This window comes from Coturnix japonica, chromosome 2 (assembly GCF_001577835.2).
Source record: "Coturnix japonica isolate 7356 chromosome 2, Coturnix japonica 2.1, whole genome shotgun sequence".
NCBI lineage: Eukaryota > Metazoa > Chordata > Aves > Galliformes > Phasianidae > Coturnix > Coturnix japonica.
This window is the reverse complement of record NC_029517.1, coordinates 13,096,642-13,114,899: the sequence shown is the minus strand read 5'-3', so window position 1 is coordinate 13,114,899 and position 18,258 is coordinate 13,096,642. Positions and strand designations below refer to the sequence as shown.

The 18,258-nt window shown below is 43.4% G+C and overlaps 1 protein-coding gene across 2 annotated transcripts in view; it reads left to right on the top strand.

Annotated features, from left to right (window-relative positions):
• The first annotated feature begins 4,738 nt into the window (after nt 1-4,738).
• The window catches only part of LOC107308928 (zinc finger E-box-binding homeobox 1), a 97,689-nt gene continuing 84,169 nt past the window's right edge, over nt 4,739-18,258 (top strand). Inside the window, exon 1 of one of the 2 annotated variants that reach the window (XM_015853164.2) lies at nt 4,739-4,862. In XM_015853164.2, the coding sequence (XP_015708650.1) occupies nt 4,805-4,862 (58 nt within the window). In that variant the 5' untranslated portion in view covers nt 4,739-4,804. Of the gene's footprint in view, nt 4,863-6,207; nt 6,460-18,258 lie in introns of those variants that run through there. The other variant, XM_015853165.2, reaches the window with a different exon arrangement.

The window sequence follows — 18,258 nt, the reverse complement described above, 5'->3', positions numbered from 1 at the left end:
GTATAGAAATAATAAACAAATAGAAGATGAGAGGAGTATAATGAGAAATCATTCTTTTGTAAGTATATACAAAGTGCAGTTTAAATGAATGTGTAAATTTCAGTTGGCTTTAACTTTTTTTTTTGAGACTGTTTGACATCTCAGGGCTACCAGAATCACAGAACTACCATCTTTCTCATGTCCAGTCTTCCAGTTTTTGCCTTTTATCCTTTGTTCTGCCACTTCACACCACTGAAAAGAGCCTGGCCCCATCCATTTGACTCCTGCACTTTAGATATTTATAAGCAGTGATGAGATCCCCTCTCAGCCCTCTCTTCTCCAGCTGAGCAGCTGCAGGTCTCAGCCTTCCCTTGGAAGGTAGATGCTCCAGCCCCCTCATCACCTCTGTGGCCCTCTGCAGGACTCTCTCCAAAAGTCTTTTATGAACTGAGGAGCCGAGCACTGGGCACAGTACTGGATGTGGCCTCACCAGGGCAGAGTAGAGGAGGAGGATCACCTCCCTCAACCTGCTGGCCACACTCTTCTTAATGCACTCCAGGACCCAACTGGCCTTCCTGGCCACAGGGTGCACTGCCGCTAATGACCAACCTGTTGGCCACCAGGACCCCCAGGTCCTTCTCTGCAGAGCTTTTCCAGCAGGTCAGCCCCAACCTGTACTGAACACCTTCAAAATGTATTAGATTCACTTGAAAGCAAAACTGGAAATCAAGGGGCCATCTGGGAAGGCATTAAAACCACATGTTGATATCTCTGAAATTCACTTCTTATTCAGGATTAGTTCCTCAGCTAGCTGTACTTGAGCTGCACATTTCTGGGTCATTTTTCTAGTAAATCTTTCAAATACAATTGCTACAGAAAACCAAAAACACACACATATATAATATATATATATGTTATAAAGATATATATATATATACATATATATATATATAAACCCATTAAAAAGTAAATGTTAGGAACTAAAATTCCAAGAAAATATATGGAAATGAAAATAAAGTTTAGCTGATATAAAGCAGAAAAAAAACCCATCTCCGCAAACCAGAAATGAAAGAAGAACTATTCACCGAGTCATTTTCCATTGTAATTCTAAATTGATTCAACTAAGTGACCACCATTGAATCCAGAACACTCAGGATAGGATGGGAAACTTCATTTCATGAACATGAATAAGGAGTAGGCATACAAATAGACGACTGACTGCTTTTATTCAATAATGTAAATTCAGCTTACATTATGTCGGCAAAAACAGCTTGTAATAATCATCAGCTGATGATATCCCAAGATGCGGTCTGCAGGCATCTATATTCCAGCAGGATTCTTGAGCTATGATAACTTCTGTCTTCAGATGATGCAAATAAATCTCAGGTAAGTGTAGCCGACCTAACATTTCAATGACATTGTGCCTATTCAGGCAACTGAAACACACCACAGCTATGTTGCCAGAGACAAATTGAACAACCACTGCCTTACACCCCATCCTATAAAGAAATATCTTGCCAAGCCCACACCATCCAGGAGGATGCAGAAACACGCTGCTTTGCCTCGATCCTATGAACTAGTGCATTAATTAAGTCCTGCACTGACTGAGAAGGCAGATTGAAAGCTGTACTCCACAACAAGGATTCTTCGTTCTTACTTGCAGGGTGTATATATAATTTAGATTATGCCTCCCATGTGCTCAGATATTGCAGAACTCCACAGAAATAGCAGGAATTTTAACAAGTGGATTTGCATCCACAATTAGAAGAATGCAGTAGGCAAAAGCACTCTTTCATAGCGGCTGCATCCTTAACTGTGATCTTTTTTAGCAGAGTAAATAAACTTGGTATAGAAAGACACGAGGTTCCCGGTTTTTGCAATTAAATATATCAAAGTGGTGTTGCTTAAAAAAGAAAAAAGCCACAACCAACCCACCCACCCACACGCCTGTTTACAAGCTCTGAATGAAAAGCTTTCCCCAGTGATTGTGATAACTGATAACTTGATGTAAAACACCGCGCTCTTTAGTTTCTAGACCTCCTCGGTATCAAAGATGTAGTATTCAGAGACTGCTTTGATTTTCTTTCATTTATCCAGGTATGGCAGCACAGAGGTAGGAATGCTCCTGCCAGCCTCAGTTCTGCTCTCAGGGTATGCTGGGCATGGTGTCATTTCTCCAGCAGCTCAGAGACCTCAGGGCCCTGTGTTCACTGACACTACAGCTGGGTGTAAAGGAGCAACAAGTGGCAGGAGGCTGCTTCTTTCTTTGTACTGTTAGCAAGCACAGCTTGCTCAGAATGAACAGACAAGGATTCCTGTACAGAGGTGATGAGAGACAGAACGGAATGCAAACAGGCGACCTGAATGTGAGAGGGGCCTGGAATTTTGCATGTGCTTGCAGGGCATGGGGTTACAGATCTACCAGTATACTTGTATTATTTTTGTATATTGTATTAATTATAGTTATTATTCTTTGTTTTGCAATTGCCTTCTAAAACACGACAAGTTTCAAAGAGTTGGAAATTTAGCACGAAAACTTGTGCATGTCATTGTGGTCACATTCATCCACAGAATGATAAACACATTCAAGAATCCTGAAGCAATGTAATCTTGAAGCAACCCCTTCTGCAGGCAGTTCCACATGCAGGGCCATCTTCTACACAAGAAGCCAAGATGTTGAGCTGTTATGGCAGGGCAGAACCCTGCCTTACACTTGGCCATTCACTCTCCCAAGAAAACTTTCCTGACTTCTCACTTTCATCTCAAGTCCCACGCTGCGATTTTCAGTCACCCTTGTATCTGGAGATCCGATCTCCTAATGCCAAGGCAAATCCTTTGAAGCACCTTCTGTTAGTCCCTGGGAACACTTTGCACTGTTTGATTTGTCACCCTTCCCTAAGCACTCCCAGGTAGTGAAGTCAACAGCCAATTCACACCCGCTGGAGATAGATATGCAAAACCACTGAACAAATACCTGCGAATTGGGTTAGACAGTAAACAAATCACTTATCCCTGTAAACTGATAACTTAGAGAAAAACCCCTTTGGATCCTGAGCTAACTCTATCTTCTTCATCCCTACTGTCCCCTCCAATCCAGGTACTTCTGATTGTGCTGAAGCTCTCGATGCAGGAATTGCTGTGTGCTGCTGGCACTGAGTAGCTCTGATCTGGAGATGTGCTGAGAGGAGGGGACACATTGGTGGCATGGTGCAGAAATGCAGCACAGGAAAGCCAAGGTCTCATATATAGCAATGCATCAAACACTTATTAAAGGGATCCTACTAAGAAAATTGCTTTCAATGAAATTTAATTTATTTGGATAAAAGAATTGCCCAGAAGCGTAGAATTGTAAATGTAGCAAAATAAGAATAATAAGAAGAAATAAAATAAGAAAGCCCGGAGACAAATTGAAACATACTGAGTTATTTTATTGCCTAAGTGAAACACAAGAAGAAATAAGATGTACAAGCATAGAACCAGCAAATCATTTCAGTTGGAAGGGACCTGTAAAGGCCACCAGGTCCCACCCCCTGCAGTGAACAGGGACACCCGCAGCTCCATCAGGTGCTCAGAGCCCCATCCAGAATCACAGAATGACCCGGGTTGGAAGGGACCTCAAGGATCATGTAGTTCCAACCCCCCTGCCTGGCAGGGCCACCAAACATACACATTTACTAGATCAGGTTGCCCAGGGCCCTGTCCAACCTGGTCTTGAACACCTCCAAGGACGGGGCATCCACAACCTCCCTGGGCAGCCTGTTCCAGGGCCTAACCACTCTCCTAGTGAAGAACTTCCCCTTGACATCCAACCTAAATCTTCCCTCTTTTAACTTAAAACCATTTCCCCGTGTCCTGCTATTGTCAGCCCTTTCCAAGAGTTTACTCCCCTCCTGGGAGTAAGTTCCCTTCGGGTATTGAAAGGCTGCAATGAGGTCACCCCGCAACCTTCTCTTCTCTATGCTGAAGAGATCCACCTCACTCAGTGTGTCTTCATAGAGGGAGTGCTCAAGCCCCCTGACCATCTACATGTCCCTCCTCTGGACCCTTTCCAAAATCTCCATGTCTTTTTTGTCTCAGTCCAGCCTGACTTTGGGTCCCCAGGGACAGGGCACCAAACACCAGCTCTGTGCCAGTGCCTCACCCCCCTAACTGCAACAAACTTTACCTTATATCCAATCTAAATCTTTTAGTTTGAAACCATTTCGTCCAGTCCCAGCAGACCCTGCTACAAAGTCTGTCTCCTTCTTTCTTACATCCCCTGTAGATACTGACAGGCCACTCTCAGCTCCCCCGGCTCCTTCTCCTCTCCCAGCTCTCAGCCCGTGCTCTCAGAAGCAGCGTTTCATTCCTCCGCTCATTTTTGCGGCCCTCACACTCACTCCGACAGGTCCAACGCCTCCCGCTCTCAGGACTCGCAGGTGAGCTCCGTCAGCACAGCACAGGAGCAGCTCAGCTCCCTCGGTCTCGCTGCTGATGCAGCCCACGGACACGCCGGCTTCCCGGCTCCCCGCTGTGCTGTGTGTACCTGGCCGCTCCCCTTCGCTCCGTGCCGCTGACCGCGGGACCCCCCGCCCGCCCCCGGCTCGTTCCCCCCCGTCCTGCCCCGCTCCCGGTACCTGTGGCAGCGCCTTATTCCCCCGCCGCCGTTCAAACTCGCTGCCGTAAAGCGCCGGTCTCCCCTGGCAACAAGGTTCCGGCCGAGCACTAGGTGTAGGAAGGTGATGTAAAAGTAAAACCACCCAGTGTCGTAAACCAGGTCCGGGGGGGAGGGGAGGGCGGGCGGGGGAGGGCGTGACTGGAGCATTTAGACACAAGCGAGAGGATCATGGCGGATGGCCCCAGGTGTAAGCGCAGGAAGCAGGCGAACCCGAGGCGCAACAACGGTCAGTGCGCGGCGGGTCGGCGGGCGGCGGGGCGGGACGGAGCCCGCGGGTCGGGTCGGGCCGGCGGGAGCGAGACGGGGGGGGAGGTGGGGAGAAGTAGAAAGTAATTTCCCCGCCGCTCCCCGCCGGCAGCGGGCTCGCCCCGCACCGTTAGATCCGCTACCTGGCGCCCTCCTCCGCCTAGCGGTGCCGCCCGGCCGGGACCGTTAGGCGCTGCCTGCCCTGCCCGCTGCGGGACCGCGGCCCCGGGCAGCGCCGTGCTGTGCCGTGCCGTGCTGTGCTATTCCGTGCCGTTCTGTGCCGGGGCAGCGCCCGGCCCGGCAGCGCCAACTCCGAACTTGGTACCTGCGGGACCCGGGGGCGGGATCCGTTCTGTGCCGTGCTGTGCCCCGCGCTGCCCGAACCACAACGTCCCCCCTCTCGGAGCGGTTCCCGGTTCATTGAATTCCACTTTATTATTATTATTATATTAGTATTTTCTCTGTGCCCTCGGTTTATTTACGTTTCTCTTGCCGGGGGGCCCTGTTGCTGCCGCGGGGGGGCCGCCTTCCTGCCGCAGCCGGGCCGGGCCGGGAGGGCGGCGAAGTTTTGCTGCCTGTTCCCCCGCCCGGCGGTACCTGCCCGGCTCGGAGGCTGCTGGCGGCCCGGACGGGGGCCCCGCTACTCCCAGCTGCGTGACCACTGCTGCAGTCTATATAAGGAATTACATTTACGTTTCAGGCTTAAGGGTTGCTGTAGCTTTTCTTTTTCTTTTTTTTTTTTTTTTTTTTTGAGTCCGTGTGTTACTTTAAGATGCGTGTTGAAGGTACACGGCTTTGGGGGAATAAACGCTCCGAACACCCACTCTGTACTTATCTTCTGGCAAATAGAGAAGTAGTCAAGTTGCCGTGGCTGCTCTGCGTGGCGGGGTGTGCAGCGGGAGGTTTTGTAACCTTCCTTGGCAATTTTGGGTTTGATGTGGCATTTCCTGTGCAGGGTCACAGATAGGAAGGCTCTCGCCTGCGATCCGAGATGTTTTGGTGCGTAGCGGACGCGCTCTGAAATGCAGCAGAGGCGCTGCTGGTGCCTCCCCTGCGATCCCAGCCACGCCGGGTGTGAAGCTCCCATATGCCGTGGCCTGTCTGGCTCTGTTGGGCTCCTCGGGTCTCTTTGAACTCGGGGGGTTCTTATTTTTGCCGTGCGCGTTTTATAACGAGTGTTTTTGTTGACGCGATGGCGTTATGAATTCCTCGCTCCCGTCTAAATATTTGTATTTCCCTCACGATTTGGCTCCGCGAAAGGTAAGTTTGGAAAGTGCTTCTCTCTTTACCTTATTTAAAATGTTGCTGATCAGAAAAAGGGGCTTTTCTTGCTGCTGACGACATGTGTGTGACATGTGAGCCTGAACCACCCAGCGTCTGTGCAGGAGCTGTAAACATGTTTACCTGAACAGGGAAGAAAAATGGATTTTTCTCTTAGAGGTGCACTGATACGGACAGCGTGCTCTTAATGCGTATCAACAGATGACTCGAGAGGGAAATTCTCTGGAAGCGCAGCTATTGAAATCAATGGGAGAAAAGAGATTCCCGATTGCTGCAGCAAATGGCAACTTGTGCAGGTAGAAAAAAAGATGGTGTTTAGTTTTCTCCCGCATGCATGTCAGCCCCCTCCTGCCTGCTGCTCTCCTTCTCCAGGGAGGGATTTATTTACCACGCTCGCTGTCAGTGTTTTTCCTTTGTGCTTAATATTAGAAAAACAGATTTGAGGCTGCTTAAGCACCAAACGTTTTGTCTGCAGTGTGTATTGCTCGTGGAAAACAAAAGGTGTAGGAGACGTGGTGCTGTTCCAGGTATCTTTCATCTTCGTCACTTTCGGACCTCATAATTGCACCCTTTTTATTATGGAATGCCTTTGAATCTTTATCGAGTAGTTCTGCTGTGTAGAATCTGTCTTGTTTTAGGCTGTTTCTGGTTCCTTTTTTTTTTTTTTTTGGAGAAATTAAACCCAACTTCAGTCATTGTGCATTGAAGCATCAGGATCGGTTAGATAATAGATTCTGGATAATAGAGATTTCTCAGCAGTGGGTTTATGTTTGACTTGCAAATGTTTACTAAAGAAAACAGCTCGACTAATGTTAACCCTTTAACCTTTGAAATAGGTGTGAGGCATATTTTTTTCTTCTAGGTCTCTAAATGCACTTTGCTCTTACTAATTAGCATCTTCTGTTAAACCAAGCTTGATGTACAGGGGATGCTTCAGAACCAGTCTTGTTTATAGTGAGCACTAAATCAGTGTTGTGCTTGTTCCAGTCATCTTTTATTCTTTCTTTTGCACCATGCAGGACCCTATTAGTGGGAAGTCATTCTTTATATCCAATGCACTAATTAACACTGGGCTATGGCATTGTTAGCATACTGTAAACTTTCCTTCTGCTTACCTGCTAACAAACTTTATGGTATGAGAATAGCTATGTTAACTTTGTTTCTTTTTGTCTCTGCATTTGAGAGCCAGAACTTATGGCTGCCATCCTGATGCATTAACTGCTACGGAAAGACAATTTGATCTAAATGGTAGAGCTGGTTGGTCCCTGTATTCTTTATTGACCACTACGGCAGATGAGCAGAAGAGCTGTCTGATTGGTGCTACCATTAAAGCCTTAAAGCAACGAGATCCAGCAGCTCTCATACCTGTGGAAAACTATTCTGCGTCACTGTCTTTATGTCTGTCCAGTACATGGAAACATCTGCTGCTCTGAAGCAGTTAGTGAAGTGTTAAGATAACAGCAACGTTCTGATAAAGCAGGAACGTAGTGCTGGTTGGGAGTTTCTTTTACTATTCACCTTCTCCCCCTTTTTTTTGGTAGAAAAAGTGGGAGGAGAAAAGAGGGATGAGATTTTACCAGTCATCTGCACTGTCACGCTCTGCTAGTACTGTGCACACTGAATAAATTCAATAGCAGCAAAAGTTTTCTTGTTTTTGTTCTAGTAAAAATAGGCTTGCAGGATGAGTTTAGTTGCTTTCACAATGTTTCTATTATATTATATTGTCCTAATTCTTATTAAAAAGCAAAACTAAAAATAGTACATCTTGTTCTTTGCTATTATTGAGAAGAGTAGAACCTTTGGAGCTTCGCTTACTAGACACTGTAAAAAGATGTTATCAACCTTTCATGTTGTACTGAAACTGCTGTAAATATACCTTCAGTTCTTCGTATGCATTTTCAGCAGTAAGGAGAAAGATAGGTGGAACTGAGTCAATTCTGAATGCTGATGGGTAGATGGGGGGGAGAAAGCATGAGGCAGGGTTTTTGTTTGTTTTCTCTCTCCCTCTTGGTAACAGTAAGTTAATAAAATGTTGTGTAGGCTGATTTGTTAGAGTGCTGCTTTTAGTTGCTTTACAGTTCTTTTTATTTTTTTTTCCCCCTCTTTCTATTATATAATCACATAATTTTATTTATTTATTTTACAAAGCTGATGTGTGTAAGAAGCCCTTCAGTGCCTTTGGATAAGCTAAAAGCACGGTGTGTTTCTGCTAACTGCAAGGTGACAGCTGCTGGCTGGATGTCAGGTCTCAGTGATGCTGGGGATGCAGCACTCCTCACTGTGCTTTGCTTCTCTTGCCCCCTCCCAACACTCCAGCATTAATTTAAATTAGCCTTTGGAGAGTTGAAGAATGCAGCCCAAGTTAGAATTCCAAGCACAGTGAACAGATCTATATGGACAACCAAATTAACTGTTTGAAACAAAGCAAGTCTTCTCTCATTTGAACCAGCAATAGTTCTATTTTTATTTTGACTACTGAAATGTAAGAGAATACACTTAAGTGATGTATCTTTTCACTTTTTCTCTCTACAATTAGTGCTTGTTATTTTAGTGGTTGTGGAGCAGTTGTTTAAGGGGATTGGCTACCTGAAACAGGTTTGTGTTTTGAGGCTATTGGCTGTCTCAAACATTTTTCCTTGCTTACAGGACTATGGTAAATATACTGCTGAATATACTACTGTAAATATACTGCTGAAGCAGCAGGTAAGAGGAGTAGTAAGTGGATGAAACTTTCAGCTGGAACGTGGCCTTACAAATCATAGATCATCCAGATTAGTTTTTCAGTTAAAAGTCTGAGGATTTGACTTGTGAATTCAGCTGAAGTGCTCTGTGGAAATCTCATACTGTAGCAGACATTCTTCCTGCTGCCTGCCCTGGGCCTGTGACCAGCCATTGCTGTCAGCAGCACTGCTCTGGGTTAGGCCTCGGCCCTGGGCCTGTACTGGGTCCATTGCTGTCAGCAGCACTGCTCTGGGTTAGGCCTCGGCCCTGGGCCTTTAACAGGGCTGCTGCTGTCAACAGTGCTGCTCTACTGTTAGGCCTTGGCTGTGCCACTGAGCTCTTATCCTGTCAGTGCAGAGAGAGATGAGCTCTGTAGGCTGTGCCTCCTTTCCAACTGCAAGCAGGGGGCTATTTGAGTCCTGTAGCATATTACTGATGTTTTACATCACAGGGTAGAGGAAGAGAGAGGCAGGAGTGACCTAAAGTGAAAATACCTATGTGATGACTTTCCTTACGTGGAAATGTGCATTTGTAGGGTTTAAAATGCCAGTGAGGGATAGCAAAGATTTCTTGTGTGCATGGGACTGTATTACTGTGTTAAAGAAGTAAAGCCTGGTTCTGCGAAGCTTGGATTGGGCTTTTATAACATTTTCTTAATTTTTAGCAACTGCTCTCTAGGACAAGGAAAGCTTCTAGAACTGCTATGTGGCCAAATGGCCATAAAGGAGCTGTGCTTATAAACTAAGCCATTATTTACCAAAAATGTGAATTCGCTGTCTTTAGCTCATTAGCTGTTTACAGTCACTTCAAAAAATCTAGCTAATTGATATTGCAAGTGGATGAGTGTGTGATGTGCTTTGTTGACTGTAAAGCCAGTACTTAGCACTGCATGCCGCATCTGCGGGTGTCTGAGGGATTCTACCTATGATGGTTTTTAAGCTCTTGTTTTATACATGTGTGAAATGTAAACCAAATTCTTGCTTTGTGTAGATTTTTGTACCAGTTTTCCATGTACAGCTCTGGATGAACACTGAGTGCTTAATATCAAAGAGGATGGCTAAATTCCTGAGTTCCTACTTAGGTTTTTCAAAAGGATCTTCCCAGTTATGGTGAAGCAGCAGGATCTGGCTCGCAACTATGGTCTCAGAAACATTGGCGCTTCGTTCTGGCAGCTACAGGAGGACTGATGTTTTTGAGAACTAAAGTCTCAAGTGACTTACCCGAGGTCACACAGGAAGTCTATGGCAAGACTGCATCTCAGTCCATTTTTAATTCTTGGGACTACACTTGCACGTGGCTTGATCTAGAGACTTAAATGTTTACCAGTTACTGTTACTTTCAGTATAAGTATTTAAACTTTTTCATATTTATTGCTTGTACTTAAAATGTACTTTGTACTTAAAATGAGCAAGAGATGATTTTTTTTTTTCTTGTATTCTTAATTTGAGTTGAATGATGTGCAGGTGGACAAATGTAAAACAAAACAGGAGGGAATTCACTTAAGACCTATGCTGTTAAAATCAGAATCCCTACTCTGATGTGTGGGGCGTTCAGAAGGCTGCTTTCTGGGAGGTTCACATCTGGGCTGACAACTTGTCCAGATTCTGGTTTTGTTGGGGCAGTGATGACTAACAGAGTCGTAGCATATGGCTGTTATTTCAAACGTTTGCCAGGTTTAAAAAACAAAAACAAAAAAGCAGAACTCCTCCTTAAAATAAGTTTCTCCCCAAGGCACCTAAATGTCAGACTTGAAAAGCCTATTTGCTAGAGCAAACCCATGCCAAGTCCAAGTTTCCTACTGCTGTAGTTGGTTGCAGGGGTTGCTGCCACCAAGCAGAGATGCATTGGAGAGAGGCCTGAGTAGGGTTTGCTTCCTGCCGAGGAGCTTGTGGGGAAGTGATTGGGTGGGCTGCAGTCTTACCAGCATGTGTTGTGGTCACAGGACGCTGCCATAGGTAGGATTTGGTCAGGACTATTCTTGTTCAGGACAATGCTGTGCGAAGGAACTCTTCATAGAGCAACAGGATATGAGTGTTAGTGGACAGGGCTTTGTGGGCAAGGCAAAGAGCACGTGGTAAGGAGGGAAGGTGTATCAGGGAGGTGATTAATCTACTTTGTACTGTAAGGTCTGGTGCCTCGTGTCTGACACTTTGGTGGCCTTTCAGGGAGTGATGAATGTGGGCCTGGTTACTGGCTGGCTGAAACAGGGGGTCACAGTGAGAAACAGCTTCAACATCAATTGATCAGGTTATGCTTTGAAATACTACAGTTGGGGGGTTCACATTGGGGTTCTTATATGTTTGGTTGTTACGCGTTCTGCTAGATTAGCTAGCAAGGGTAGTGGTGTTTTTTTTCCATTTATTTTTTTTATTGCTTTCTAAGCTGTTGCCTATGATACAGTCAATTTCTTGCACTAACTATCAAAGGCACAAATATTTCTTATGGATCTTGATTTGCTTTTCTGCCTGTCTGATGTCTTATTTTTAAGTTATTGGAAAGAGTAACAAGTTGATATTTAAACTATGCAGTTATAGCTTTTAATCTTTGCTTGCCTTCCTCTTATTTTAAGCTCTCCTCTTGTGATGAGCCTCAGTGTGTTTACTTAATAATTTATTTGGCTCTTTTTTGTGTAGATCAGAAAAAGTTGTGTTGATAGTTCACAAGAATGGAAAGCACACTCAATGGTGAGACTTGTAAAATACTGACCACAGTTAAACACAGCATGGCTTTACAAATCCGTATCAGTGTTCTTGAGAAACAGACCGTCTTCATCACCATCGTGTCAGTGCCTTTCAGGTAGTAAAAATAAATGTACAAAGTCTTCTCAGTAACTGTGCCTGTACATCCGATTTCTTGTGCAAATGTCTTGCATGACAGCTTCCTTTCACATCCTGTGAGGGTAGGTGGTAGAGCAGAAACAAGAAACCTGTTAAGGTTGGATCTTTACATATGGAGCAGCTGGGCAATGATTCAAATGTTTCAGTTGGTTAGTGGTAAACATGTTAACCAGGGTCCTTTAGGCTTGCAAGTTTGTCCCCTGAGGAAACCCTAATAGAGTTGCGTTTTTTTTTGCGTGTGTGTTTGGCTTGATTTTTTTTTGTTTTTAAATAAAACCAGCTCAATAAGAGAAAGTGTTTTTATGATACCATTACTGGAATTATCTTTTAACTTTTTTTTTTTTTAAAGAGCAACAGAAATTAACTGAAAATATGCTTTCTCATCCTTAGGAAGTCAGTGCTATTTGAAAGCAGTCTATTTCAGCTCTCTCTTTTTCAGCTGTCGTTCCCAGCTGCCACAATTTCTTAATGTGAGGACTTTACTCCTGTTATTGCAAAGCAGTCTGGTTAACAACTGCTGTCACCCAAAGGTTAAAACCTGAAAACTGGCATCCTTTGTTTTCATTACAAATGCTTGCTTTCTGTTCAGTAGTATCTCCCTTTCCTTCAGTGTCTCCATGTATCTATCCTATTTTGGAGAATTATGTAGAGCAGATGAACACATGTAATGATCAGTGCATTCTTCTGTGTTTTTCGTAGTCTCAATCATGAAAGAATGAAGAAATTCAGTTCTGTGCTGAGATCCCTCTCCATCCTATCCAGTTAGGGTGTCCAGGTACAATTATCAGACCTTGAGCAGTACTCATGAAACTACTTTAAGCACTAAGGAACTCATGATTTTGTCATGAGAGAATGGTGTAAAGTGCATCAGAAGGAAAAGAAACTACTCTAACTGCCTCTTAAGTGCATATTTTGTATGTGTGTTGGATTTGATGCAGATGTCCTCTCTTCCCATGTGCCTTTGTGGCTTTTTTTCCTCTTTTCTTGAGTCCAGTATAGCAGCTATGCTGGAGGAGCCAGCAAGAGCGCCAGAGGCAAATAACATTCTAATGCTGGCTTTGCGCCATGCTCCTGAGAGACATCTATGGGCAATACTTGAACTAAAGGAGTTAAGAATCTGCTGTGGTTGAGGACTTTTACCTATGAACCAGTCTGCCTGGCCTTATTAGGATCAAACAGTACTTGGGTCAGTGATGCTAGATAGTACCTTCAGTTATTGTGATATGAAACATTTTCATTATTTCAGCCAACATTCTTATTCTGACAGACAACTGACAGATACTGAGGGCAATTTTCTGTTTTGTAGAGACATCTGTCTGCAGAGCATCTATGGGAGAAAGCAAAATGAAATTACAAAACATCACAAATGTGGCATGATTGGAAAAGGCCTGGGGAAATCTATTCTGTCTGAAAAAGTGTGAGCTAAAGAACAGCAAATAATACCTTAATTATGGGACTTAAGCTGCTTTTTCCTGAACTGATGTCTTTGACCCAAAGATTGAGTTTTCTTGTTTGTTGTTTCTAGCAACTCACTGCCAATATGTAATGTTAAGAGGAAAAATGTCTGAAAACATAAGGGAGATGAGTTGGCTTTTTATCTCCTTGCACATGTAGTTGAACAGTTTTTTTTTTTCCTCAGTGTTTTGAGGTTTTTTTGCCTTTTTCTTTCAGACATACATCAAATTTTCCTTCTTCCTGCATCTTGTTCCATCATATTGTTTTGCCGAAGTTCCAGAATGATATGTAGTGTCAGTCCAGTTAAGTTCTAGGCTGGGGAAGGGCATAGGATTCAGAATCTGTAGCATGTTTAATCTTCTCTTCTATTTTGTTTGTCATTGCTTTGTTTCTAGTATTTACCAAACAACTATTGGAATTGCAGGTTGTGCACTAGTGGGCTTGTTCTTCGAGTATTGTTTTCAGGAAGGACCTAGGTGCAGTGGGTTCCTCAAGGGGCATGAGGTGGTGAGCAAGGACTTTGAAGCGGTTTGGCTTTGTAATGACTGGCTTCCTTTCCTGCTGCTGTCCCTTCCCCTTCCTTGCAAAGCATTTTCATGTGAAAGCGAAGGTGTGGTCATCATGCATATCTGTTCTCAACTTCCAGTAATTTTTAGCTCACGGTGGAACTAGACTGTAATTACATATGCAAATACAGCATATTTTTTTATTCTTACCTTGTACATGTGGGAGAGCAAGATAAGATTGCAGGGTACCACCAGGGATGAAGGTGCTGCAGAAGTGAGGAAGTTCCCTTCCCTGGGGCATGCCCTGTGTGGGGGTTGGAGCTTTTTTTGACTGGAAGGCAACAAGACAACTCTGTTTCAGCCAGACCTGTCCTGTAGACAGCAGCACTTTGGGTCACTTGTATTAACAACATTTTGATACATTCTAGCTGTTCCGAGTGCTGAGAGTGAATCTGTTTGCAATAGGAATTTCTTCTCACATTCGTATGTTCATTATATCCAATACCTTATTCTATTAGTCTGGCTTGAATGCTCCCTGTGGTAACACAAGGTAAATTCAGCAGTGATACTATAAAGTGTGGAGACTAATTTGTGCAAAAGACTGTTCTGACTATTTATGTACTTTTTTTGTGATAAGTCTTATCTTGTGTTTCTTGCAGATTTTAAAGTTGACTGACATACTGTATTGCTAAAACTCTAAATATATTTCTAACTAATAATAACCTAAGCTGGAATCGGTTAATAAGCTGCGGTCAATGTTCTGGGAGCCCGAAAGCGGAAAAAGTTAAATAGAAACAAGAAGCAACATGAATTGGTAGTTGTAGCATGGGAAAGGAGGATAGTTCCCCTGACAAAATGCAGCGTAACGTGCCATAGTTCTCCACGTTTCACCACGTGTGATAAAGCACACCTTCAGACATCCATCTGCATAGCTGGGAATGATGAACCAGACTGGTACCTGAATGTGTAACCAGCAAGGCTAGCGGCAGACTTGCTGTGAGCTAAGCTAGTTCACACAAGTGTGAGAACTTTAGCTTCCAAATTATGAAGCATTTGACTAAACCTAGTTGAACAAACCTGTTGCATGTTGAGATATTTATGATCCTGACAGTTCTTGTAAGGTGCAAACTGTCATCTGTAGATCTCATGCTCCAGAAATATTCCAGTATTCTTTTATCAATGCTTTCTTTGATTCTGCTGGGATGCATCCCTTCATAAAGGAGAAGAGAGCTGGGAACTTAAGAACTCTATCAGTTATCAGAGTGTTTTCTTCATTTTAGTATGGAATTCCAAGACTTCTCCATTTAAAGCTGGAATAAGCTAAAAGGGGGGGAGGGAGATAAAGCTACTTGGTGCGCAAAAACAAAGGTAGTAAAATTGTGTGCTTGGCATATAAACATAGTTTGGATATAGGTAATTTTACCATTATTTTAAATAACTTGAGTTATCTTTCAAGCAGGTAAGAATCCAGAAGTGATAAAATTGAGGGCTTGTCAAATGTCTTATTCTAGCCATTTGCTAATGCACTCATTTAATCTTCCTAATTATAACCAATATTTGTAAGCATGCTGAAGTTGCTATAAAGCAAATCCTTAGAATAAAGGTATTTGTGACTTTTTCAAGTTAGGATGTACTTCCAAGTGTGTGCCTTGATGTGTCTTAAGAAGCATTCCACTTCAACTTTTCTTTTTGTCTCCTCAGCTCATCTATCTGTAGAGAATTCATACATCTTCATTTGACCACAGAAGCAGTTCAATGTCTGTCTTGTTGCTCCTGGATTCTGCCGTCGAAGTATTTTGCAGCTGAAGTGTGTGTGCGCGTGCGCAGCCATGTGTGCTGTTTTCCTGCCCTTCCTTTTGTCTGTCAAGCTCGTGGCTGATAGCAGATTAGCCATCTGAATGTGGGTAGCAAAGAGTAATAGGCTGCACAGAATGCCTGGGGCTTCTTGCGTACAATAAAATGAGTCCATTAGAAAGCAAAAAATGACAAGGCTGCCATGGAGGATATCTGTACTGGGGAGATGGGGAGAATAGCCTTTGGTTTATGATCACGTTAACGGGTGTAAAATAAACTTAATTTTTTCAGCTGTCAAAAGTATTCCTAGGTGCTTTACAGACTGGTGCTGAAGAACCTTCCGGCAGGAAAATACTGATGAGCAAGTGGATGATGTACTGCTTGGTGTGTACACGTGGGGGAAGGCTGGCTGTAGGAGTGTGGCAGTTCAGTTTCATTTTCAGTGTGCAGGTGTCTTCCTTCTCTTGTCTTGTTAATCTTTATTTCTAGTGTTTTGATTAGTTACAGATTATCTAATCTGCCCTGCAGAAGTGTGCTAAGTTTAAGTCTTCTGGAAGATGTGCTAATGCAGATTTGAAGGATACTGGGCTGGCTGAGACAGAGGGAATCCAGATGTTGGAGGAGGATGTAAACAATAAAACTGAAGTGAGCTGGAGAGCAGAGGTACAAGTCTGTGTGCAGGAGCACAGTAGCATGAAAAATATCAAGGAATCCTATCAGGGTTTTGACAGCTACACTTACCTGCTCTGAGAATATGCTGTTAAAGTAAATGATGTATTTTCTGCAGTTTCCTGTATGCATAAGCTGTAGCAGCTGCTGTTGCCCTTCTAACTTCCAATTACAATTTTCAAGATGACGTTCTGGATGCTGTGACGTACCAACCCTGAGAGGTGCTCTACATTTAATAAAAGAGTGTACTGCTTTCATTTATATTTATATTTCCAATTAAGGAAGATTCTCTGTTGTCAATAAAAGAACAACTTCTGGTGAATGTGATCTGCTAAACTAACATAAAAATAATTGAGTACACAGAATGTAGAATAGTTGTTAGAACTGGAAAAAAACTTGTCCTTAAATTCTTAAGTTTTTAAGACTTTGACTTTTTTCTTCAGTCTGTCTTGCTGATTGAGGTCTATTTGATGTGTCACTGTGGGTGCGACCTGAAAACAAATACCTATAGCAACGGAATGTGCCAATTATAATTTGTCTTCCCATTCAATACTGGTTGAATAACCTTTGTGTTACTTTGTGTTCTGCTTAGTTATCTATCTCTAACGTTGGATAGTCTGTAGATGGAGACAACTGCAATAAATTCCAGGCCATTTTATTCAGAGATCTGTGGGGTTTCTCCTCTGCGTGTTCCTGTGACTGCTGTGACAGGCCATGGGCAGTGAAGTTCTTGTAGTCCCTTGTGGATGGGTTGCTGGTGGGTGATACTGGCTTTTCAGTTAAAATGCAAGGATGGTATCAGTTACAGGGGACTGAGATCACTACGTATCTTGCAAATCCTCTGGCATCTGTGATTTAGTTGGCATTTCTGAAAGCAGTGTTGCGCATAAATGCAACTTCCCTAATGCATTAATGAATATGAATGGAAACTGTAGAACTGTTTTTGTCTTTCAGAATCCAACTGAGAAAGGTATTGCTGCCTTGGGCTGACCTGTCCTGACACAGCTGTGACATTGAGCTGTGCCAGCTTTTCAGGACGGATTTGGGAAAGTTTACAGAATACTGGAGACAACAGTAAAGCAGCTGAAAGCTCAACCCAGTCACATGGAGAAATAGGAAATATGGTTCTTGTTGTCCAAAAGGTATTTAGGTTATAGAAAAGGAAGTTAGTCCATTGGCAGATAGGTTAGTACCAGTTTCCTAGTGTTTAGGGTGCAACATTGGAGTGGCTGGTTAAAGTACTGTCTATGAAAACTGGTATGTATGAAAGGATCTGTTTAATAAACCTCTTCATTCTAAATTATTCAAAGCATTCCAAAAGTTTTGTGATGGGCTTTATGTCGAGTGGGGAGAAAACAGTCATCTTGTTCCTTAACGTTGTGCCCTTAATGTGCAGTAAGTGATATGGTGTGTCAGGCTGTCTGGCCAAGCTGGGGAGCTCTGCCAGATGTCCCGTTCAGACATTCTCTGCAGCAAGGAATGTTTGAGAGACTTAGCTGGGTCTGTACCTGCTAGTTGGGAAATAAGCACTTACACAACCTCACCTGTACTTTAAAAAGCATTGCTAGAATTAAGTCCTACCACACACCACATATTTCTTCAGGTCAGTTTTGTTCTGTTTTCTTTCTTTTTTTCTTTTCCCTGTTAAAATCATTCTTTCTGTTAGACTTTCATACCTTGCTATTTTGCATTTCAGTTCTGTATGTGAAATCCTAGTGGCCAGCCCTTGCCTTTTCTATTGACAAATGCACTGCTGTTAACACACAGAAACTCAGGGTTTATGATAAAGGGCTGTAGGTTAAGGTTTGGAGGCAGATATCCTGGTTGAACTATTGTATGTATTCTTTGCATGGATCATGCTGTACTGGCAGGTGTCATTTGTAGTTGAATATGGACTGATGTAGATCAATTTTTCTTAGTTTCTGGGTGTTCTGTACCCCTCTGATAAGAGCTGCTTAGGTTGCTCCAAAAATAATGCCTTTTATTTCATTCCATGGGAATGACAGCAGTCACAAAGAGTGAATTAACACTGTTTGACAGAGCAAATACTCAGCTACAGAATGCTATCTTACAACATAGTCATAACCATTAGTTGTGCATATTTTTTGCCAGC